This window comes from Lactuca sativa, chromosome 6 (genome assembly GCF_002870075.4).
Source record: "Lactuca sativa cultivar Salinas chromosome 6, Lsat_Salinas_v11, whole genome shotgun sequence".
Classification (NCBI taxonomy): domain Eukaryota; kingdom Viridiplantae; phylum Streptophyta; class Magnoliopsida; order Asterales; family Asteraceae; genus Lactuca; species Lactuca sativa.
Window position 1 is genome coordinate 133,344,965 of NC_056628.2, and position 24,394 is coordinate 133,369,358.

General features: G+C 36.9%; 3 protein-coding genes across 3 annotated transcripts; 2 read left to right on the forward strand and 1 right to left on the reverse strand.

The window, feature by feature from the left end:
- Nucleotides 1-10,033: 10,033 nt before the first annotated feature.
- On the reverse strand, nt 10,034-11,454 carry LOC111904996 (desmethylxanthohumol 6'-O-methyltransferase). The gene is made up of 2 exons (XM_023900679.2): nt 10,599-11,454; nt 10,034-10,449 (listed from the first exon to the last, which is right to left on the reverse strand). The coding sequence occupies exons 1-2, from the start codon at nt 11,355-11,357 to the stop codon at nt 10,150-10,152; spliced, it is 1,059 nt and encodes a 352-aa protein (XP_023756447.1). The 5' UTR covers nt 11,358-11,454; the 3' UTR covers nt 10,034-10,149.
- A 3,176-nt stretch (nt 11,455-14,630) lies between these two features.
- On the forward strand, nt 14,631-16,055 carry LOC128126872 (glycine-rich protein DOT1-like). Its single transcript, XM_052765025.1, has 3 exons — nt 14,631-14,677; nt 15,375-15,619; nt 15,733-16,055. Exons 1-3 carry the CDS (start codon nt 14,631-14,633, stop codon nt 16,053-16,055), a joined length of 615 nt encoding a protein of 204 aa, XP_052620985.1.
- Nucleotides 16,056-19,458: 3,403 nt separating this feature from the next.
- On the forward strand, nt 19,459-24,394 carry LOC111905002 (uncharacterized). The gene is made up of 3 exons (XM_023900682.1): nt 19,459-19,548; nt 20,176-20,453; nt 24,199-24,394. Exons 1-3 carry the CDS (start codon nt 19,459-19,461, stop codon nt 24,392-24,394), a joined length of 564 nt encoding a protein of 187 aa, XP_023756450.1.

Sequence of the window (24,394 nt, forward strand, 5' to 3'; positions counted from 1 at the left end):
TAAAATTTAAAATCAAAATTTATTGTATTGCGGAAAAATTTGTCCTTACAATGCAACTCATTGAAAAACTTATGCTAATACATCTTTCTTAGCAATCTAATTCTAACTCTAAGTAGTAGCTCAAGAATCTAATCTTTGAGAAACGCGATCGAAATCCATTCCTTCACGGTTAGATTCTGCTCACTTCTTCCCTTAAGCTTCCTTTTTTTTCTTCGATCCTACAAAACATCAATTGTAATCTTATCACATTTTGTATTAAAAATCTAGAATAGAAGCTTAAAAGAGTTAGTCAATGGATTTTACCTAAAGCAGAGCCATACGTTTCGACTCTCCCATCTCTTAGATTTCCTAGGTAAATAGGCAGCTTCGTCTCCAATGCCCCTTCTCTTGGCAATAAAAACAAATTGACTCTTTTGGAACAGCACATGGAACTACTTCAGACATTGCCTTTCTCTTATGATCAAACTTTTCGATCATATCATGTCTTTCGTTGCCATTGTCTATATCCATAGAGGTCTCGAAGGCAGATCCAATCAACTTTGCTTTTCTATTGCGCCAAACCATTGCTGATTCGGTAGCAGTAAGCATATAGGTGAGATCTATAAGGGTCACATCGCGGTTCATCATATAGTACTCTCTTACGAACTCACTATATGAGTTAGGAAGTGACTGAAGAACCCAATCAACAGCCATTTCCTCACAGACAACGGATCCCAATATTCTTAACCTATCAATGTGTGACTTCATCCCTAGGACGTGTGCACACACGGAATTTCCTTCTTTATGTTTACTTGCCAAAAGGGCTTGAGTGATCTTGAACTTTTCAAGCCTTTGAACTTGTGGGTTAGGGAGAATAATTGGAGGAGGTAGAGGAAGTTAAGCATGATTTCTTGTTCCTCGATCGAATCGTGGAATATCATCTTCATGTGGAATGCTTGTTCCACGGGATTTGAGAAGACCATAGTTGTCGAACTTTGACATCTACAAAATGGGAGAAAACGAATTCAAGTTAGTTGATTGATTGAGTCCTTAGTAAATCACCCAAATGAGATACTAAGGCTAGGACCCAACACAATATTCTACAACTCGGGAGAGGGATGCCGTAACGCAAATTGCAGAACATTTGAAGGTAAGTGAATGACGATTCACTAATTTCCACCATGAAAAACTAAAAAGAAATTTAATTTTTAAATCTATGAAAACTCCTAGATCCTTTGAGATACATTGAACTTTCAATGGCATGTTTATATCTCGATATGCCCCTCTTGTTTGTGACTGGGATGCCGAGGATCACAAAGCAGGTGTGAATAACCATGCAAACTACATGGTGCCCTCACATGTTACAGTCACCTATTCGATGTGCCGGTAAACCACACACGCTCCACCGAACTATGACAAACATTGAGTCACCCTTTGCTACCTTTGCTTAGAAACATTTAGTGTGCCGGTAAACCACACAGGCTCCACTAACGTCTTCGCAAGGGCACAAAGTGTATTTTCATGGAATTGCATCAATTCACTTTGCCTAAGTAACTAAGATTGGGAATTTGTAAAACATTTAGTTACTTTTGTACTTCATTATACTTATAATGGAAGGTTTTGTCCTATCCTACCCGTTCGGCTAACGACCCTCCACTAGTCAAGAGTGTGGTGGGTAAGAGTGGATACACATTCAATCGCCATTTTATAGGCAATTTCCTTAAACACCCCTTATAGACTAGCTTCATGAATGAGGCCTACTATCGGTAAGACTGACTTTTACTCATACATATATATAATGTTAGACTTTTAATGTTATATATAGTATAGGGTGTATTTTATACTTTCAAAATACTAGGTGGTCTAATTTAACAATTATACCTTTAATTCAATTAAATTGTAAGCCTAAACTTTTATGGATTTATTAAACTTCTTTAATTATACACCTTAATTAATTAACAAAACCATAAGGGTGTGATATGAACTTTTCAAAACACTACTAGGGTTTTAGAATTTAACATTCCTATATTAAACTTTTAATCAAAATTTAAATTCCAAAACTTGAGGACAAGTTTTGAAACATTTCAAAAACTTAGGGTTTAGAATTTAAATATACATCAAAATTAAACTTTTAATCAAAATTTAAATTCCAAAACTTGAGGGCAAGTTTTGAAACCTTTTCAAAACATTAGGGTTTCAACTATTTAAATTTCAAAACTAAACTTTTGAGTTCTAATTTAAACTATAAAACCTAAAGGGATTAATTTGAAACTTTTCCAAACTTTGTCAAGAATATTCTAGATCACATAATTCAAATAAGGCAATTAACTATAATTGGTGGTTATCTAATTAGATCTAGTTCAAATTCTTGCAAGATAATGATCAAATAATTTCCATAACTTAACATATATCAAATAAGGTAACAATTATCTAATTAGATGACCAAAATCTTTTATTTTGACAAGGATAATCATAAAGGATTAACATAATTCGAATTTTATAAAGTTTAAATAATTATGGCAATTATCCTAAGTCAAAATAGGTAAAAATCCCGAAAATCCGCCTGTCTGACAGCTAAACTCGCCGAGTCCCCTTATGGACTCGCCGAGTAGGGGCCTACTCGCCGAGTCCACAATGGGACTCGCCGAGTACATCAGGCAGGAGGCAAAAAAACGATTTTTTCAAGCATGAACAAATTAACAAGGCATCAATACAATAGAAACCAAACCAGGCTCTGATACCACTGATGGGTTTTGGTCATAAGACATCCTATGTGCTCATACAAACCCTAATGCTTGGATCTAGGTTTCTCTATTGTACATACTTTGAATCCAAGACTATAAACCCTAATTCTAGCATATGGAAATCAATATTAACATATAATTAGGTTTAAGATATTACCTTGATTGTTATGTAGCAACAACAATCCTAATTCCTCATTTGAATTGACTTTGGAAGGCTTAGTGTCACAAGTGTCACTCCTCTAATGGTTCACAAACACCATAAGCAAGAGGATGAAGATGAAAGAGGATGGAGGCTGCCCAAAACGTGTTCTAACCCTAGAAAAGAAGTTCCCCACGTTTTTGAGCCTTAAGGGTTCTATATATAGTGAGGCTATTAGGGTTATCTAACAAGGAAACCCTAATTTGGATGCTTAAGCCCTAAGCAACCCATAGACTCCTTTAATCAAGCCCATGGACGATTTCCTTATGGGTTTCCCCATAGAATTCGTCCACCTCTTGATTCAAGGCAATCCATGGCCCAAATTGCAATTATCTTATAATTACAATTCCAGTCCCTTAAGTTTAATTAATCCCTTTTAGTCACAAAACTAATTACCAATTAATTATTGACTAATATTAATTAAACAATATGATTTCTCCTTTAATATATTATTCCCATAATATATTAATAAATCATATTTAATCCTTTCTCTCCATAATTCATCCTATCAAGTTGCTTTGGTGAAGGCAACCCAAAAGGACCATGCACCATCGGGTCAAGTACATACCAATTTAGTTATGGACTTAGACACTAATCCAACAGTCTCCCACTTGGATAAGTCTAATAACTATTATGCGTATGAGTTCAGATCCTGATCTGCAATCGTAGCTTTCCAAAGCCGATGTCAACTCTGATCCTATCAGATAGGCGTGTCCTTAGATAAGGGATCATATATTCCTCCATTCTAGATATCATATGAGAAATGATTTCAAATCATTCTCTTTGTACTATATCTCGATTTCAGATTTATGACGACTAACTAATTGAACAAATCAAATTAGCCCTAGCTCGGCTGAGCATTTACGTTTTTCATCACTAAACCATCGAGGGGCCCAAAGATATCGCTTTTATCCTACATTGGATAAAAGGAACGGATAAACTTTGATACAATGCTTGCTTTCACTCACTCACCGAATCACACACAACAATATGTTTTATAACACCAAGTTACTAGTGCGTTTACATATTATCAATGTGCAACCGATTTGCAAGATACAACACACATATCTTGGTTTCAAGAATATAAGATGTTATCGTCTCACCAATCACTCGTGATACAATTCATGGAGTGATCCAAGTGGCAGTACAGGAGAGGGATCGGGTTCGAGATCAGGTTCTAAGCCAGTAGATGAGGGGCTACGCGAGTTCATCGCGTCAGAGATCACCAGAGGCATCCTTGAGTCGACCCCCATTATCTTCGGGTCGATCAAGGAAGGGATATTGGAGTTGATGGAGGATCGCCTCAGGGCATTCAGGAGCGACATGGCATCTGGCCAGTCGGGATCTCGCACACTGTCCTTCAAGGACTTCCAGGGCAGCGGTGCACCGGATTTTCACGGGGCGAAGGACCCCATAGCTGCCAGACGATCGATTGCAGACATTGAGTATGCACAGTTGACTAGCTTCTGCCCTGAGGGGTCGAAGGTGAGATATGCAGTAGGATGTTTGAGAGATCGAGCTAGGGATTGGTGGGAGTCCGTTGGTGACTCGTTGGGAGCCTCGGCTGTTGAGGCTATGACATGGTCGGACTTCGTGACCAGGTTCAGGGTAGAGTGTACACCGGTTGTTGAGCTTCAGCAGCTGACCAGGGAGTTCCGAGATATGAGACAGACGACGGAGACTATGGCGGAGATCACCGCCAACTTCCGGGAGAGTGCGTTGTTGGTGCCCCAGTACGCGGGTGATGAGGATATGAGGAGGACCCGCTATCATGACATGCTACGAGCTGATATTCAGGAGCATGTCAGTTTTTCATCTTGCCCTACCCTGGACTCTATGATTGTCAGGGCAAGGGAGAGGTAGATAGATCTGGAGCACATCCGGAAGAGGAAGGCGGAGGAGGGGCATGTTATGGGGGCTTCGGGGAAGAAGCCCAAGGGATCAGATGTGGGGCCGAAAGGCCAACAAGGGCGGGGCCACTGCATGAAATGCGGCAAGACGCACGAGGGAGCGTGCAAGTTGGGATCGTTAGGCTGCTACAAGTGCGGCAAGTTAGGGCACTTCAGTAGGGATTGTAGCGACCCTGCACCTGTGATTCAGACATCGGAGTTGCTGTGTTTCCACTACAACCAGTGGGGCCACAAGAAGGCCAATTGCCCCCAGTTGACAGCATCAGCGCCGGTTAAGGCGCCGGCTCCAGCTACCTTGCGGATTACAGATGGCTGGCAGGGCAAGGCAGAGGCTCCAGTGGTGAGGAGCCGGGCGTTTCAGCTGACGACAGAGGAGGCACGTGCCGTACCTGATGTGCTGACGGGTATGATTCTTTCCCTCTATCTTAATTTTATGATGTTATGATATTGATATGTGCTCTGTGTATATGCATTAGGATCATTCCATGTGAACGGTATTCCTGTTTAGGTGTTGTTTGACTCGGGTGCCACCTAATCATTTGTTTCCCTTGCACTTAGCAAGAGGTTTAATGAGTCTTCGGGCATGTTGGATTGCCCTTTAGAGGTAGAGATTGCCAATGATCGATCGGTGCGAGCGTCAGCAGTATTCAGGGATTGTGTCCTAAGGTTATTTGAGGAGCACTATTTGGTGGATTTGGTTCCCATCCCTTTGCGGGGGAATAAGGTGATTATAGGCATGGATTGGTTGAGCCCTAATGGGGCGGTGATAGATTGCGCATAGCAGTCAGTACGGATTAGGACCCCAAGTGGGGGAGAGTTGGTGATCCTCGGCGAGAGGCCACATCGTGGACCTACAGTATGTTCAGCAGAGAGAGCTAGGCGCTACCTTCAGCAGGGTTGCGCGGGATATGTCGCGTATGTTATGGATACCCGGGAGACGGGTAAGGCGACGGTGAGTGAGGTTCCAGTGGTACGAGACTACACTGATGTGTTCCCGGAGGAGCTTCCTGGAATACCTCCGGAGCGTCAGGTAGAGTTCAGGATCGACCTAGTTCCTGGTGCGGCTCCGATAGCCAAGGCACCCTATCGGTTGGCTCCTCCCGAGATGCAGAAGTTGTCTACGCAGCTGCAGGAGCTGCTAGACAAGGGATTTATTCGACCGAGTAGTTCACCCTGGGGAGCCCCGATCCTATTTGTGAAGAAGAAGGACGGGTCGCATCGGATGTGTATAGATTACTGGGAGCTGAATAAGGTGACAGTGAAGAACCGTTACCCACTCCCGAGGATTGATGACCTCTTTGATCAGTTACAGGGAGCATCTTGGTTCTCCAAGATCGATTTGCGTTCAGGATATCATCAGATTAGGGTCAGAGAGGAGGATGTACAGAAGACCGCGTTTCGGACACGTTATGGCCATTATAAGTTCGTGGTGATGTCGTTTAGGCTCACCAATGCTCCTGCCGCGTTCATGGATCTCATGAACCGCGTGTGTAGACCGATGCTGGATCGGTCTGTGATAGTTTTCATTGATGACATCTTGGTTTATTCCAAGACGCAGGAGGAGCACGAGGAGCATCTGAGAGAAGTTTTGGAGACCTTGAAGAGGTAGAGCTTGTACGCCAAGTTCTCCAAATGTGAGTTTTGGTTGCGCGAGGTGCAGTTTCTTGGGCACCTTGTCAACCAGAACGGGATTTCAGTAGACCCGGCCAAGGTGGAGGCCGTGATGAGGTGGGAGGTTCCGAAGTCTCCATCCGAGATTCGGAGTTTCCTAGGGTTAGCAGGCTACTATCGGAGATTCATTCAGGATTTCTCCAAGATAGTCGTACCACTGAAACGGTTGACTAGGAAGGCCGTGGTCTTTTGATGGGGGCCTGAGCAGCAGGCAACGTTCGAGATTCTGAGACAGAGATTGTGCGAGGCGTCAATCTTAGCCCTGCCCGAGGGCGTAGATGATTTTGTGGTATACTGTGATGCGTCCATCTCGGGCTTAGGCGCAGTATTGATGCAGAAGGGTCACGTCATTTCTTATGCCTCGAGGCAGCTAAAGCCTCACGAGGCGAACTATGCGACGCATGATTTAGAGTTGGGGGCAGTGGTCTTCGCCCTCAAGATTTGGCGGCATTACCTCTACGGGGTTCGATGTACCATTTACACGGACCACAAGAGTTTGAGGTACCTTATGGATCAGCCGAATCTGAACATGAGGCAGCGTCGGTGGTTGGACGTGGTGAAGGATTATGATTGCAAGATCCTTTACCACCCGGGGAAGGCCAATGTGGTGGCCGATGTGCTTAGCCGTAAGGCGGCACCGATCAGGGATGTGTGTATGAGGATGACAGTGGTGACTCCACTGTTAGAGCAGATTCGGGAAGCTCAGCAGGAGGCTATGAAGGAGGAACATCGGAAGAGCGAGCGCATAGTGGGTCAACTCACCTCCTTTGATTATGATAGCCGAGGATTATTGACACTACACCGTAGGGTGTGGGTGCCGTATCACGAAGGTGTGCGCCAGATCTTGATGGCGGAGGCGCATAAATCCTGATTCTCTATTCATCCATGGGCAACTAAGATGTATAGGGATCTTCGTCTAGACTATTGGTGGCCCTGCATGAAGCGGGATGTGGCATGTTACGTCGAGCGGTGTTTGACCTGCAGGAAGGTCAAGGCCGAGCATCAGAGACCGCACGACAAGATGCGACCATTGGACATCCCGTTGTGGAAATGGGAAGATATTACGATGGATTTTATCACAAAGCTTCCCAGGACTGCGCGAGGAGTAGATTCAATTTGGGTCATCGTGGATCGATTGACCAAGAGCGCCCATTTTATTCCAATCCAGGAGAGTATCTCGGCCGAAAAGTTGGCCGATATATATATATATATATATCAGGGACATAGTGGTGCGGCACGGGATGCCAGTGTCAGTGATATCAGACCGAGATGCGCAGTTCACTTCCAGGTTTTGGAAGAAGTTTCATGATGAGTTGGGCACTCGTCTGCATTTTAGCACCGCCTTTCACCCGCAGACGGATAGTCAGAGCGAGCGGACCATCCAGACTTTGGAGGATATGTTGCGGGCATGCGTGCTAGATTTTGGTGGTATCTAGGATACTTATCTTCCCTTGGCTGAGTTCTCGTACAACAATAGCTACCACGCGAGTATTGACCGTCCTCCATTCGAGATGTTGTACGGACGGAAGTGCAGGACCCCGATATGTTGGGGTGAAGTTGGCCAGAGGGTCATGGGGAGCATTGAGGTGGCGCTCAAGACGACCTAGAGGATCCAACAGGTTCGAAGCAGGCTTCAGACTGCGCAGAGTCGGCAGAAAAGTTACGCCGACAAGCGTCGATCAGACCTGGAGTTCCAGGTCGGGGATATGGTTCTCCTGAAGGTGTTGCCTTGGAAAGGCGCCATTCGATTTAGGAAGCGGGGCAAGTTGGGCCCGAGATACATTGGTCCGTTCAGGGTTGTAGCCCGGGTGGGCAAGGTGGCATATAGGCTGGATCTGCCAGCCGAGCTCAGTCAGATCCACATCACTTTCCATGTCTCCCAGCTGCGGAAGTGCCTAGTGGATGATTCAGCGGTGTTTATTTACACGTAGAAGACAGTTAGTTCCCACACTGATCACCAGCTACTTTGATGTGAGTTACCTTCCAGTAGCGGTGGGTCTACGGCCACAATGTCGGCCCACCAGTAGGAATTACATGATATATGATTGTCTCTGTGATATTCATCTAGGGTTGCTACTACCTGTGATATGTTATTGTGCTAGTATGATATGATGTTATGTGCTAGTGACAGTAGGAGGAGACAGTCCCCCAGATTACCGGTCGATAGGGCCGAAGGGGCGGTCATGCCCCGTCATGCTAGATAGATTATGTGATATATGTGTTATGTGGTAGTAGTAGGGGTGAAATAGTCCCCAGTACCCGGTCGAGAGGACCGAAGGGGAGACTAGCACCCAGATATGCTAGTCAGAATCCGGTCGAGAGGACCGAAGGGCAGGCCATCTCCCAGATATACTAGATAGTATCCGGTCGAGAGGACCGAAGGGGTAGGTCGGGCACCCAGATATGTCTGACAATATATGTATGTTATGTGATTGTATGGAATGTGGTATGTTGGGGGAACTCACTAAGCTTCGTGGTTACAGTTTTCAGTTTTGTTTTCTGGAACATCTTCTTCGAAGGGGAAGGAGCTGGCGCGGTAGCGGCCCATCACACACACGTTTTGTATTCCGCACTATGAGATCCTCCTGGGAATTTGTACTCTGACTTTATTATATATTTACGAAATGTTTCTCAAGACATGCGATAACCTTTATGAAATGATATAATCAGTGAGCTTTTTATTTCTAAGATTCGCTAAGAATATGTTTTAAAAATGAAATTTTTGGCTCGTATGTTTGGGATGTTACAAGAACTTACAACTTTACATCACTAAAATACTTATGAAGTCACCAGCTTAAATGTTGATCTACTCTTTCAAAATAACTTGTATTCTCAAGAAGCTAGTAGACAGGTACGCGCGTTGGGATTCAGAAGATGAAGTATAATAACTTCATGTCTTCCTTTGTTATTTACTTTTGGATTCAATCTTTTGGTGAATTACTACTTGTAAACACTTTAATATTAATACAGTGGTTGTTTGTTACTATGATTGCTGTGATACATGTGTTATGATACTAAACATGACGTAATCCACCCTCGAACGTTTCCGCCGTTCCGGTTTGGAGGTGTTACTTTATCTGTTTTTCTCCTGTTTGACTTTATCTGTTCCCCCTTACGACCGCGTTTTTGTGTGCCATCTCAGCCAAATCGTTTCTCGTTGTGGCCCATACCATCCATCCAAATATTAAATTGTTATCTGTTTGGAAAATGAAGAGATGCCAATATAGTAATTATCTTTAAATAACAAATTAATTTATAAAAAAAATTAATATTACCGACATGATCTCAACCCCTTAAGGGATCCGCCATGATCTCAACCGGACATATATGACATACTACTGACATATTTGACTAAATATCTGAGCTACTGCATTTTTTTACCGTTGTTTAAGAGACATTTGAAAGCGACTCCAAGTTTCGATAATGAGACAACGCAATTTGATAAGTTATAATTAATACAAGATAAAACCATCCATGAATTATTTGAAGTACATGAATACATCTCTAACGATTTTTGGTATTTGAATAACTTTTCCTCAAAACTCTCACCTTAAATGATTATTATTGATATTTATTAAAGTGAAAGAAAAGTACATGGGATTGCCATTAAACTTTCATTTCGAGAAGTTCATCTTATCTTAAGTTATTATGGAAAGGCCTCTATAACCGAGAAAAGTGTAGGAATTTTAATGATATTGTAACGGCAAAAGCCACATTCACTGATCAGTAATTTCTCCCATTCGACTTCAGTTCGTTCTCTTCCTGTAGAAAAGCATGTAAGCATGACTAGATCAAACGTAACACGTGTATCGTTCAAAGGATCATCTCCTGTCGGGTGTTGCACAATCTCCACCATAATGACTTTTCCAGTTCCCTTAGGCACCGCTTTTCTACAATTTTTAAGTATCTTCACACAATCATCATCGCTCCAACTGTGCAAGATCGTCTGAAATGGAAAGACTAATGTCACTATATATTAAAGAAGTATTCGACTAAATGTTACAACTTACAACCAAACAACTTAAGAAATTAAGTCTTTTTGTACATAAAGATGAAAAGATAAAACATTATAATTTCAAAAACAACAACCCTTACCTTCATGAAGATCGTTTCTGCAGGAGGAATAGCCTCAAACATGTCACCAGCAACATGGGTAACCCCATCATATGATGTTGCTGTCGAAATAACATGTGGCAAATCAATGTTGATCCCTTTAAGATGTGGATACGCCTTCACAATCACAGATATTGCAACACCAGTACCACCTCCAACATCCACCACGCTTCCTTTTAACCCAAGAAATCCATTCCTGTAGTTGGAGATGATGGCATCCATGGTGATAGTAGTAACGGATGCCATAGCCTCGTTGAAAAGGCTATTGATGTCTGAGTTATGTGAAAGAAAATCAAAGAATTCTTCGCCGTGGGCCAGTTTAAAAGCTGTACCTCCTTCTTTAACTGATCGACTTAACGCATTCGCTGGCAAAGCCATGAATGGGTTTGTAAACATCATAATAAACGGTGCCAAAGTCATATTCGTATTGCATAACAACCACTTAGAGGAGTGGTTCAGGGAGTAAACTGTTTCTCCATCACCATCTTCTTCATCGAACACTTTTCTGTGAACCAAAAACCTCATGAGTCGTTCAAGCCCATCAAGATTTATTGAGGGAGAGTTGATACCAGTGGCGATATCTGACAAAGTAGGGCGGCTGTGGTTGCTTATTATGTCGGCAATATGGAGCTCAACACAACATCGCATAGCCATGGCATCAATAGCTCCGCATAGATATCGCAATATTTGTGCCTGGCCTATTAGCATTGTATTGTCGTCTATTCCACTTTGAGCGTTCATTCTTGCTCAAACTCTTTGCACTCTGCACAGTATGTAGTGGATTTATGGAAGTAAAACTTTATCACATACTTATAACCTCACAAACTCAGGGGTTCTGTCTAGAAGCTAAAAATGATGCGAACCTACTTTGGTTTCTACATATTTTTCTCAACCATATAAAATAATGACAATTATTTTATAATGTTATTAATTTAATTAAAATGTGATAATACCATTTAACATTGATAAAAGGATAAGTACGACGATTTTTAATTTCTCATTTAATAAATACTCCAAATCCTCTTTCTGCAAACTTCGATTCGGATATAATATGTTAAGTTAATAACTTTTTTAAATCAAATAATTTTTATACACTTCGTATAAAATATAAATCGAAATTTTTTAGACTACCATGGTTATCAACCAAATCAAATCCATTTTTTCTATTAAAAACTAATTTCCCTATACCCACACATCCAATCTAACAAACTTTTCATACCTATTAACAATCAAATTCAAACTAATTTTTTTATTAAATAAATACTAATAGTAATAGAATATTGAAAGTAATAACTTTATTTTGATACAAATAAATTGTTTTTATGCAAACTATAGAATCTAGAAAAACCCAAAATGAAAACGAAATTTTAGTATAAATGATATGTTGTAGAAAAAAAAATCGAAAGAGATTAGATTTGAAGAGTTAATATTCCATGCATTGTATATCAAATATTATACTAAAAAGCTATCGGCTATTGCCTTGGAAACAATTAAGAGTCTCCAACTTCTATGCGATAAATCAGCTCCAAAATCCCATAGATTGTTGTGTTCCTCAATTTCAGGAATTTGATTTTCAAATAATGATATTATCCCATGATAAATCCGTAAGGAAATCACAAAAAAAAGTCTCTCTCACCATCTTCCTTTCTTACCGTTTCTTTGATTTGTAGTGACGAAATGTGAGGTATGCATTTCAATCCCGATCTAGATATTCGACTCCATTTAGATTCTTATTTGTATGGATCATGATTTTTTTTTTTTTGTGTTTTTACTCATTTATGAACAATGTATCTGTAAATATGCATTTTCAAGGTCCAAATGATAATAATTAGGTGTGAGATCTATGTATTACATTACGAGTTTATTTAAAAAAAAAAATAAATATAAAATTTAAAATATTTGAGAATTTTGAATTTATAAGAAAAATGAGAAAAATATTGAATTATAAAAATTAAAATCTTTTTTCTAAATAATTTAGATAAATAAATAAAAAAACTTAATGAAACTTTAATTTAGTAATTTTGAAACTTAAAAGAAAAGTCCATTTGATATGTATTTATTATTAGATTTATATAATATGTGGGTTTTAATAAAATAGAAAAATCATAAAATGACATGGGAAATAAAAATTAATTTAAAATATTCATATATTAGAGTAGACAATTGATATGTAAGCTTTTCACACACGGAAATGGTTCAACCAATTTCTAGCGTTGCGGCATGTCTAACACTTATTTTGGTGATGAAGGTAATTGGATTTCAGCTTGACAGATATCGAACAACTAAGAAGCGGATCTAGGTTCGTCTTGATATCCATGGAGCAATCTAAGGAGAGCTCTGGACACCGATTTCACCCCAAGTTTTATCCAAATCAATATTTTTGTATCATCTTTTTTTTATCTTGAAATATACATAGCTCCAGTTTCTCAGCCATTAAGGTGTGTAAGTATTTTGACATCGTAAATATAATGCATGATGATGTTGATTAGTTTAGCACAACTTTGAGATTTGTGTTTTAATATTAATATGACTGTGATGCATGTTTTTCTTTTATTTGATTACGGTACTGATTTAAGATCATGTCATTCATTCATATTTAGGATACATTTTCTATTTCATCTACACTCGATCAATTGTTATATAATTTCTTTGTCTTTTATCTGTAAAATTTTGAAGGTTAATGTATTTATATTTTGATGTTGTGAAAGTGTTTGGAGCTTAAAAACTTCTGATGATAGTTCTCGAAATTCCCGAGTTCATTGTAAAACCTACGAACAAGGGTTCTATTCTTCGCCCCCTTCACAAACAAGACAGTTTTCCTCAAAACTTATATGAGGTTTCGTGTTTCTAATCCCGTATTCAGTATGTGTTGTGTTTGGAGAAACAAACAATCACCCATGGTTTGTTACAACACTTACCATTTTCCTTTTTTTTTTCTTTTCTTGCTAATTAGATTTTCCTTTTTTTTTTGGAAAGCGAGGGCTACTCAGAGTGTAACGAAACAAATTATGTGACTCATCAATCAAAGTATGAAACCATATCTATTGTGACCATTTTCTCTGATTGGGTATGATTCTCCATGGGCTCTGCATTCTCCATAAGAAACTGAGTAGGTTGATGATTCTAATTTATAAGTATGGATGTCATTTTACTTTGTTAATTAGTTATTCTAACCGTGTTTGTTTGATGGAAAACGAGATGAGTGCTCGTTTTAATAGAGAATAAGTTTTTCATGAACGCAGAATTATAGAGACTTGGATATAGAATGAGTTTCAAGCTTTCTTTACCGATATACATTTTCTTTAATTTCAAATAAAGTTCTTGAATTTTTAACTCACGGTACATAGTTAGAGAATTTGGTTCTTTGTAAAGTTCCTACGTTCTGTGAAGATTACAATAAACAACTATATGTTGGTACTCTGATTTATTGCAACCTTTTCATTTGTGGTTTTTTCATAGGTACTTTAAAGGTAGGTTAACTAAACATATGTCATTTATTCAAACAATAGTAAGAACTAAAAAATCTACCAGATGCATATCTTAATTTGTAACCTACTTTGAATGCATAGAAACTATAATTTGAAAGAAAAAATATGCCATTTGTTAAATAAGAAAGTGAAAATTAAATAATATCTATTATGCATATTGGAAACTATCGAATACATATTCTATATGGGTTTTAAACTTTCAATCTATGTTTGATATAGATTTTAGACTTTCAACTTTGATCTGGTTTGTGCACATATCATAAAAGAAGGTTGGTCCTCGTTTTCAAGTTATGAAATAGTATAAGGGTTAATTTGTTGTATATGTAACTAAGTATAATGTGTAACACATAAAGTGTAATTTTAATGATCTGAATTGCTTATAGACATTTGCAGATGGTTTTTAATTCAAGCACCATTGGATAGAGATCTAATTTTATGCAAAGACACAATTAAGTATATTGAATATTACCTTTCATGTTTAATACGTTTTAACTTGTATGTTTTTTTCTTTTCTCTTCTTTAAAAAATGAAAAACTTGTATGTTATTTCAATATTTGTTGTTAAAGCAGCATTGTACAAAACAAAGATTTTAAAAATTAGAATTTGTTATAATTTAACAATCGTGTAGTACATGGGTTTAAACCTAGTATAGTATATTAGGTTATAGCATGTGTAATTTAAGGTTTACAAAATAAAATAAATGTAACTATATCATTGTTAATGTAAATTAATATGATGATATTATATAAAAAACAAAATATTAAAGAAATTAAAAAACAATGACAAAATATATAATAAATAATGTTATTTATTTAAAACTAAAAGATAATATAATATAAGAGACATATATATGAATAAAGCATGACAATACAAATTTTAAATAAAAAAAAAAATCTGAGTCGTTACTATATAAACTTAGGATGTGTTTGACGTGCCTCAGCAAACTTATTTTTCGAGTTTTTTTATATTGTTGTGTTTGGCAAATCAAAAAGTAGTTTATAAACTAGCTTTTTTAAAAGTTACTCAGACTAGCTTTTTAGAAGTTTTTTAAAAAAATTTCCAAATATATCCCTTAATTAATTATAGAAACACATACTCTTAAGTGTCATTGTATCTACTTTTATATAATTCAACTAGCTTTTCAGCTACCAACTAGCTTTTTAGTTAACAACTAAGTTTTCAGCCAGTACGCCAAACATAGCCTTATACTTGTTACGTATAATTCAAAATGGTGTGTAATTTGGTACTTATTAGCGTGCTATTCATGAAGATTTGGAGGTGATCGTCCTAGTGGTAGTGGTGCTACTGGTGGAGGTGGTGACGATGGTGGTAAATGTGATGGCGGTGTTGATCGTGGAGGTAACATAGTTGGTTGTGGTGGTGTTAGCAGCAAAGGTGATAATGGTGTTGTTGGAGGTGGTTTGGGTAGTAAAGGTGGCAGGTGTGGTGGTTGTGAAGCTAGTGGTCGTGGAGGATCGAAGGTGGTGGTGCTCCAGTTGGCGGTGGAGGAACAAGGTTTGTCGTAGTGATGGTAGTGGTGGTGGCCGCAGATGTACAGGAAACGAAGGTGGTATGGTGGTGGTAGTGCAATGGTGGTAGTTTTAGTGGCAGTGATGATAATGGTGGAGGCGAAAGTGGTCAATGGTCGTGGCTGTGGTGGTGTTCGCTTTTGAAGGTAGTGATGGTGATGGCGACGATAATATTGGTGGTGGTGTGGGTAGTTGATTTGGTGTATAGGGGGGGGGGGGGGAAGAGGGGATGCATCAGAGGTGATGATAATAGTGGTAAGGGTGGAGGTAGTGGTGGTGATGACGAAGGTGATACAGGTGATGTTGGTGTTGTTGGCAACAAAGTTGTTGATGCTTACGTCGGAGAAGATGGTAGTGGTGGAGGTGGCGGAGGTGGTGGTGCTAGTGGTAGTGGAGGACCGAAGGTGGTGGTTGTGGCATAGCTGGTAGTGCTAGTGGCACTACAAACAAAATGACATTTAGTGGCACACATTTTTAATGGCACATTTTTATTTTGCCACTATATTATGTTTTTAGTGGCACATTTTATATGCCATTATAAAATTAGTACATTTAATGACAGTTAATAATCTATGTCACTAATATTATTACTATTAACGACATATAAAATTAAAATGCCACTAAAAACTCTTTATTTTGTGTCATATACTTTTTATATGCCACTAAAGTTTTATAATATGTTTTACCAATTTGTTTTAAGCCACTGAAAAAAATGAATTCCCGTATCTTATTTCCTTTCTCCAAAAAGAATCGACGCTTATTTCTAAAATAAATATATGAAATTAAACATTCCCCCTTTAATGTCTTATCATTTATTCTACCCTAATCAATCGGACTTCATAGCTTCATCATACCATCATCGGACCATCGAAAAGGAAGTCGCGCTCTATCTCATTGCATCAAGACATCAGGTATGATTTCAATTTTCAACTCACATTCCCCACCCTCTCCGTTGGTTAAACCCTAACCTCCTTAAGCCTCTCCACTCGAAGCAACTATTCTCAAACCCTAATTTTCAAGTCTACACTCAATCCATTATATGTGGTATATGGAAGCTATCGATTAAGTTTGATCGGAGTAGATTGACTTAGTTTATCACTTGATTTGTGAAATATATACCAAATCTCCTTAGTTTCTTTTGCAATTCATTATGATATTGTTGATTTTGAGAGTTTTTAACAACTCTCGGAACGGTTCTACTGTTCCGGTGAGTTTTTATCCTCTGTTGGTAACCTAAACCATTGATTTAGCATTATCTCTTTTGTACCGAGGAGTTTTTCTTGGCTATTGAAGTTTGTTGTTAAACCTATATGTTAGCTTAAGTACCAGGGAGAATATCACGTTTTCTTATCCGTTTGTCTGTTTGATGATACAAAAGTTAATAATATTGTCCCTAATTTTTATCTTTGGTTTATACTCCAGATCTTTAATTACTTTACATAACAGTTGATTAAAGATGAAGGTTCAAGAAAAAAGTGAAGAAATTATGGAAGAAGGGTAATTTGGTGTCTTTGTAATATCATATTACACACCCCAACTGTTTGATATAATATCTAAGTGAAGGTTTTAACTTCTTTTATATGTTTTAAGTTACCTCTCAAGTTTCATAAGACAATCAATAGTTATTTACAATTATGGAGGATTTTAAACTCTAATCTTGCTTGTATGTAATCTTCTTTGTATTGATTAGGCTAAATACCATGTTGCAAGAGTCTAATTCCCAATCAACTTCAATTCAAAAGCATCTCATTACATTTGTTCTGGCGGAAGTGGCCAAATTGTAAGATATGGAATTTACGGAAGGCATATAAAGTGGTTCAACGGTCACACATACATAATAACATATGTGATACACTTTCATAGATGAAAATTTAGCTTCCATTATTCTTAGTGGTGATAGTATAGTTCACAACCTTGCATCAAGTGTGCTAGGGCTACTGAACTCTCAAGGATCCAAATGGGTAAGTGTCTTCTTCTTCAACTTTATTGCTTTCACAAAATCATTAATAATCTTAGTTTTTAATTGTGTTTGTAATTCATGTACCATTGTTTTTCTGATTATGCTAGATGTTTGTTGATGGTTCGAGCTCTCAGGTCTTAAGGGGTACTTGATTATTCATGGATTAGCGGACACCTTTTAGTGACAGCTGACGATGATGAATTTGTTCATTTGTGGGATACAACTGTCGGAACCCAAAGGTTTCTTGGCTACAGTAGCATTATGCGCCACCTATTGGTGTTAGTTTTTCACCATCCAATGACAAAATCACTTTTTTAACTTTTAACATTCGTTTAATCATCACTTTTGTACAATTATTTTGTTCTTTCTTTTATAGGTTTGATTTCTGACAGATGGTTGCTAGTGTGGGACTAGATAAAAAAAAACTTACAATGTTTTGACTCAGGAACAAGAAGATCTTCATTTTGCATACCATGTGAAGCACCATTTTCTTCATCGGCCTTACGTGATGTTGGACACACTTTAGCAGCTGAACAACTACTGGACATGTGGCGTTTTATGATTTTTATACAAAGCCTCAAGATTCGCATATATGCAAATCTGAGGTAAATACACCTTCATAAATCTTTTTTGCTTATTTATGTTTTATATGATATTTACAAGTTATAACAAGTATATGTAAATCAAAAAACTTTGGCTGTATGGTTTAAGCTTTTGTTATTTGTGGTTCTTGTTACAGGATGTAGTTACCAGAAGCATATATACAACAATTTCTTTCTCTTCTCACCTCAACACAATATGTCAATCTCGTATGTTTCCTCTTATAACTATTTTTATTGTCTTGATATTGTTATATTGTTGCTTCAATTGATATTTGATTTGTGATTAGAGCGAGTTTAATTCCTCGGCTATAGATTTTCGGTTGTAAAAATCAGTCTAAACTTTGACTTTATGCTTCTGATTTGGAATTTATAGCTCCAAAATCATAGTTGTAATCTCACCTTACTAAAACAGAGGATATCTTTTCTTGAAATATAAAGCTTAATGGCATTATTTTTCAATATGATACATAGGTTCACCAAAATCGCTACTATATAAACTTTATTCTTGTCGAAAATTTACAAATTAAGTTGAATATAGTATCATATTCAAGCAACATGTTTATGCTTCTAACAATTAAACCACAATGTGTTCATTTCGGTTTATTTATACTCTCTAGCTAATAGATCTTTAGACACTAGTTTGTCATCATGTTTGTCTATTTGGAAAAAGTGATGTATGCATAGAGTCTGCATGTTTGTTTCTTATTTGTCTAGATTAAGTCCTTAACTCATTAAGATAAGTTTGATGCATTTGAAAGTGGTAGGAGAACGAACATATCATGAGAGAGTAGTTGCTTACATCAGACTAAACCAGAGGCTTGTACTTTCTTTTTACAAATTATAAATTTACATTTATTACTTAATTGTGGTTTTTTGTAACGTTCTTGGTCCATCTTCTTCCAATTAAAAAGCTTATTGCAATTTTGGTTCCAAAAATAGTCATTTTACTTGGAATAGGGACAAAAAATGTTACAAAAGCCTCAGATAAGGACCAAAATTTTTTAAAAAAATTGTATGGACCAAAAATGTAATTTACTATTCTTATTATAATTGTGTCTTACCTCATTCATTAAAGGATTTTGGGTATTGTTGTTTTTGTAACTCTTAACAAATAAATGTATCTTGGTTTTTCATGAGAACTTTTTTGTAACATTTATGTAATATGTTTATCAGGAGATTGAAAAAATGCAAGCTCAGCAACTAGGTTATAATAGCTCACATGATTGACTCACGTGATCACCTTGAGCTTCTTGTTGATTTTCCATGGTAGAGAGTGAAGAAGTTGAATTGGAATTAAAAGATGCAAAATATAGGCTTGATATTGACCATTATGACTTAGAAAACCACACAAAGGTTTATTGAATATCTATTTGTTTGCAAGGTTGGAGAAACATTTATTTTTCTTTTAGTTAGTGTTTATTTGTTATGATGGAATCAATGAAGGAATAGAATGGTTTATTTCATTGGAATGGAAAAGAAAATGTTGTTATTTTTGTTTGATAAAATGGAATTTTTATGATTTTATATATGCTGGTATTTAATTATTTATTTTATGTTATATTATAGATAAAAATTATGTAAATATAATAGTCTATATTATAGAATTTTATTAGTATTTATCGACATAAATGTGTTATAAAATATTTTTTTGTACTGTGGCACATAAAAAAGTGCCACTAAAATCTTAAAATATATGACTAAAAAGTAGCATGCATTTTTTTTTAATCAAATGAGCATTTAAGGGCACACAATATGTGCCACAAAAGAAACTTATTTTTTATAGTGACAAATTAAAAAGCGTCGCTAAAAGCCTAAAAACTACAGCTGCAAAATAAAAAAGTGTCACTAAAAGGTTTTAGTGGGAGCGTTTCTAGTGACACTTAATATGTATGTTGCTGATTCTCTAAGAAGCCTTTAATGACATTTTTTGGGTTTTCAATGGCACTTTTTGTATGCCACTAAATGACATCTTTTTTGTAGTGTGGTAGTCGTGGCAGTGAAAGTAATGGTGTTGGTGGTGATGATAAAGGCATCAAAGCTCGTGTTAGTGGTGATGATGTTGGTAGTGGTGGTGATGAAAATGGTGGTGGTGGTGGCGACAACAATGATAGTATTGGTGGTGGCAAAAGTGGTGGTGATGCCAGTAGTGGTGGACGTCAAAGAGGTAATGATGGCCATGGTGGTAGAGGAGGTGGTAGTGGTAACATTAGAGGTATCTCATGTGATAGTGGTGTTGGTGTTGGTGGCTATAGACGATGGTGATGTCAGATAGTAAAATTCGGTCATCAAAAAGTTTAACTCAAAAGAAAAAAGTTTGTGCAATTCTATCATATATTGAAATTTAATCTCTAATACATTGTCCTCCAAAGTCAAAATTGATGTTAGTTTATCCGAAAATAAAAATAATTTGTTTCCCTTTAGATAATATTTATGACTGATTCACAAGTCCAATATATGATATTCATGAGTAAATATTGAATAATTAGTCCCGAATAGTAAAATTCAACATTCAATAAGTTTACGTCCCTAAGCACAAGTAATACAACTTTATCAAATACTAAAATTCAGTTTGTATAAAGTTCTATATAAAAGCAAAAGGGAAATCTGTGAAAAAGTCCCAATATTTTAGGCCAATTTACGATTTAGTCCTAAATTAAAATTTGTTTAGAAAAAATGACAGATTACCAGCTAAAACTTCGGATTAACCCTTCGTGGCCGGTTTCACAGATTTAGCCGGTATATCGTCTTTTTTCGTTAATTAATCCAAATTTTGGGGCTTTTTCATTAATTAATGAAAATTTTAGGGCTTTTTCATTATTTATTACCAATAAACCAATATATTTGGATTTTTCTGAAGATTACATATAACTAATATATATTATATGATCTAATTTAATATGTACTATTCCATGTCTTTTTTCTTATGCTTTTCTAGGCTCACTGTGTGTTTTTATCGGTGTCGTCAAACCGAACAACAAAAATCTAACTCACAAGCCTCGTTAACTCCATCGATTTTCCAAAAATATCCATTCACAACTCTATGATCATCTTTCAATCTCCAAATAAAGAACGGAGAAAATCCTTGTTGATTACATGGATGTCCCTATTACCTAACCATGACTTAAACCGTGGTTCCAACACTTGGATGTTCCTATTACCTAACTATGACTTGAAACTTATTTCGAACTCATACACTATTCGCATTGTCCATAGTGTTGTTCACAACAAAATACGAATCCCACATAGTTTAACCACAAATACCTTGGCTCAAGTCTTACATGACCCTTGTTTCCTTACAATAGGGCTTGAAAACCATGAAGAATGAACCATTAAGCTTAAAAAACTCAACATAGGTAAAAAAAACCAACTCGATATTATGTACTAAAAACCATGAAGAATGTTAACTCTAATTGTAATAAAAATGTCAACAAGCTATCAATCATACACTATTAAAATATGAATTTGGTATACCTAAGAGCTACGGTTCCAACACTTGGATGTTCCTATTACCTAACCATGACTCAAACCTTATTTTGAACCCATACACTAATGGCATTGTCCATAGTTTTGTTAACAACAAAATACAAATCCCAAATGGTTTAACCACTAATACCATGGCTCAAGTCTTACTTGACCCTTGTTTCCTTACAATATGTGTAACATCCCGACTGCCAGGTATAATATTTAATTAATTTATATTCTTGTTGTCTGATCAACTTGACGAGCTGGAGGCCCCAACTCGCCAAATAGAGAGTGTTAATGGTCGCGTAATTTCTAGAGTCTACTCGACGAGTTGGAGGGCCCCAACTCAACGAGTAGGAGCTGAGTGTGAAAACCCTAATTTTCAGGGTTTGTGTTTTATTTATAGGACCTTAAGCCTTCATTCCGCCTCCCTTATCATCTTAACACTCTGAGAGAAACCCTAATTGAGCTATATGCTTGTAGAAGAGAAAGAGGGGCTAATATTGCATATTGTACTGCATTTTTTGGAAGAAGGTTGAGGAGAAAAAGGCTTGGGACGAGAAGGAGATCTTGGATCCATCAATAAGATTGTGTTCCGATCTTTATCAAAAAGTTCATCATTTATTGGTTTTTGTCTTGCCAAAAACTAATGCATTCTGGAAGCCCCAAATAGACTAAAATGTAATAAGGACAATTGGCGTGATATTACAATACTTGTCATTATTACGTTTTAGTCTATTTGGGGCTTCCAAAATGCTTTACTTTTTGACAAAAAAAACAATAAATGATGAACCATGTGGGATTCATCTTATGTTGGGGCTTCTATAGTTGTGTAAGGAAACAAGGATCAAGTAAGACTTGAGCCAATGTATCAGTGGTTGAACATGTGAGATTCGTCTTCTATTGTTAACAACACTATGGACAACACCATTAGTGTATGGGTTCAAGTTATGGTTAGGTAATAGGAACATCCAAGTGTTGGAACCACGGTTTAAGTCATGGTTAGGTAATAGGGACATCCATGTAATCAACAAGGATTTTCTCCGTTCTTTATTTGGAGATTGAAAGATGATCATAGAGTTGTGAATGGATAATTTTGGAAAATTGATGGAGTTAACAATGCTTGTGAGTGAAATTCTTGTTGTTGGGTTTGACGATACCGATAAAAACATACCCTGAGCCTAGAAGAGCATAAGAAAGAAGACATGGAATAGTACATATTAAATTAGATCATATAATATATATTAGTTTAAAGCTAATCTTAAGAAAAGTCCAAATATTTTGGTTTATTGGTAATAAATAATGAAAAAGTCCTAAAATTTTGATTAATTAATGATAAAACCCCAAAATTTGGATTAATTAATGAAAAGAGACGAGATACCGGCTAAATCTGTGAAACCGGCATGAAGGATTAATCCGAAGTTTTAGCCGGTAATCTGTCCTTTTTTGTAAACAAAATTTAATTTGATACTAAATCGTAAACTAACCTAAAATATTGAAACTTTTTCATAGATTTCCCAAAGCAAAACTAGCACAAGTCTATCGGTCTCTAATAAGTTTTCCTCAAAATTTAAAAACTAGTACTAAACTATCCAAGACTAAAATTTAGTCCCTAATATATTTTCATCCAAATATAAATTGGAGTAAATATATGATACACTTCTGGAACAGTTGCTAATAAATCACTCATCAAAATCAATACATATAGTCGCCAATAAATCAAACATTAAAATCAAAACATATAGTCGCCAATAAATCACGCATCAAAATCAACCATACTAGATACTATCTGAGACTAATTCATCAATCCCGATATATGGTATCCAATGCAAGGCTATTTAATTAGTCTAATAAATTTGTGACAGATGCCCATTTTTGTTGTGGTGCTTGTAGGCCTTAGAATGCTTTAGATCTTAATTCCTTCTTTAATTCAAACTCTATGTGAAATCTTTCATTAAATTTCCATGGTGATGCTCTCTAACTCTAAAAAACGTGTAGGAGAAGAAAGGAGGGAAAAGGGTAAAGGTATGCATCTTATTTCAAGTTTCCCACGTTATATTTTGACCACTAAACTTGCACAAATGGGTAAATAGACACGATACCAATTACTAGTAACTCACACTTAGGAAATGTACACTCTAAGTCCCTCCCATCATAATCATAGGAATTCTAGTCCCAAACTAGTTGAGACAAAGTTTTTCATCAATTTGACAATTTTTGCCCATAAACTTCATTCTACCAAGTTTTTTAAACTTCCGAAATAACACTTTTAGTCCTTCTCCATCTGTCTCATGAATATAATGGTCCAGTGTTGATTAAATGAGTCATCCTGGTCTTTGGTCGAACACACTTTAACTATTTTGACGCTTATAATCTTTGCCTTCCAAATGTTATAATTTCGACTTTTAACTTCTCCAACTATCACTGAAACTATTATTGTGATTCATCTATATAACTCATATAGTTCTAACTTATTTGTTTAAAAATTAATTATTCTATTTTATTTAACTAAATTATTTTTAATTTATTTAAAAATTTTAGTCCAAAAACTGGGTGCTACACTGCATTCTCAGAATCTACAGGGAATGGGTGGAGGAATGTGGGTTGTGATGGCTCATCATGGAGGAAAGGAGGACCATTGTTGGTGGACAGTAGTTATGTTCATGATACAGGTTATGAGTGTAGGATAATAAGTATTCTTTCGAGGTTGGGTGTAGGTGGGGCACTTGACAATTAA

Coding starts and splice junctions, on each gene's coding strand:
- LOC111904996 (XM_023900679.2), bottom strand. CDS start 11,357: ATGAACGCTCAAAGTGGAATAGACGACAATACAATGCTAATAGGCCAG. Junction 10,450..10,598: donor CAGAAACGATCTTCATGAAG/GTAAGGGTTGTT, acceptor TTTCCATTTCAG/ACGATCTTGCACAGTTGGAG.
- LOC128126872 (XM_052765025.1), top strand. CDS start 14,631: ATGAAAAACTTGTATGTTATTTCAATATTTGTTGTTAAAGCAGCATT. Junction 14,678..15,374: donor TTTGTTGTTAAAGCAGCATT/GTACAAAACAAA, acceptor CTATTCATGAAG/ATTTGGAGGTGATCGTCCTA. Junction 15,620..15,732: donor GTTGGCGGTGGAGGAACAAG/GTTTGTCGTAGT, acceptor ATAATGGTGGAG/GCGAAAGTGGTCAATGGTCG.
- LOC111905002 (XM_023900682.1), top strand. CDS start 19,459: ATGGTAGAGAGTGAAGAAGTTGAATTGGAATTAAAAGATGCAAAATAT. Junction 19,549..20,175: donor ACTTAGAAAACCACACAAAG/GTTTATTGAATA, acceptor TCTTTTTTGTAG/TGTGGTAGTCGTGGCAGTGA. Junction 20,454..24,198: donor GTTGGTGGCTATAGACGATG/GTGATGTCAGAT, acceptor TAAAAATTTTAG/TCCAAAAACTGGGTGCTACA.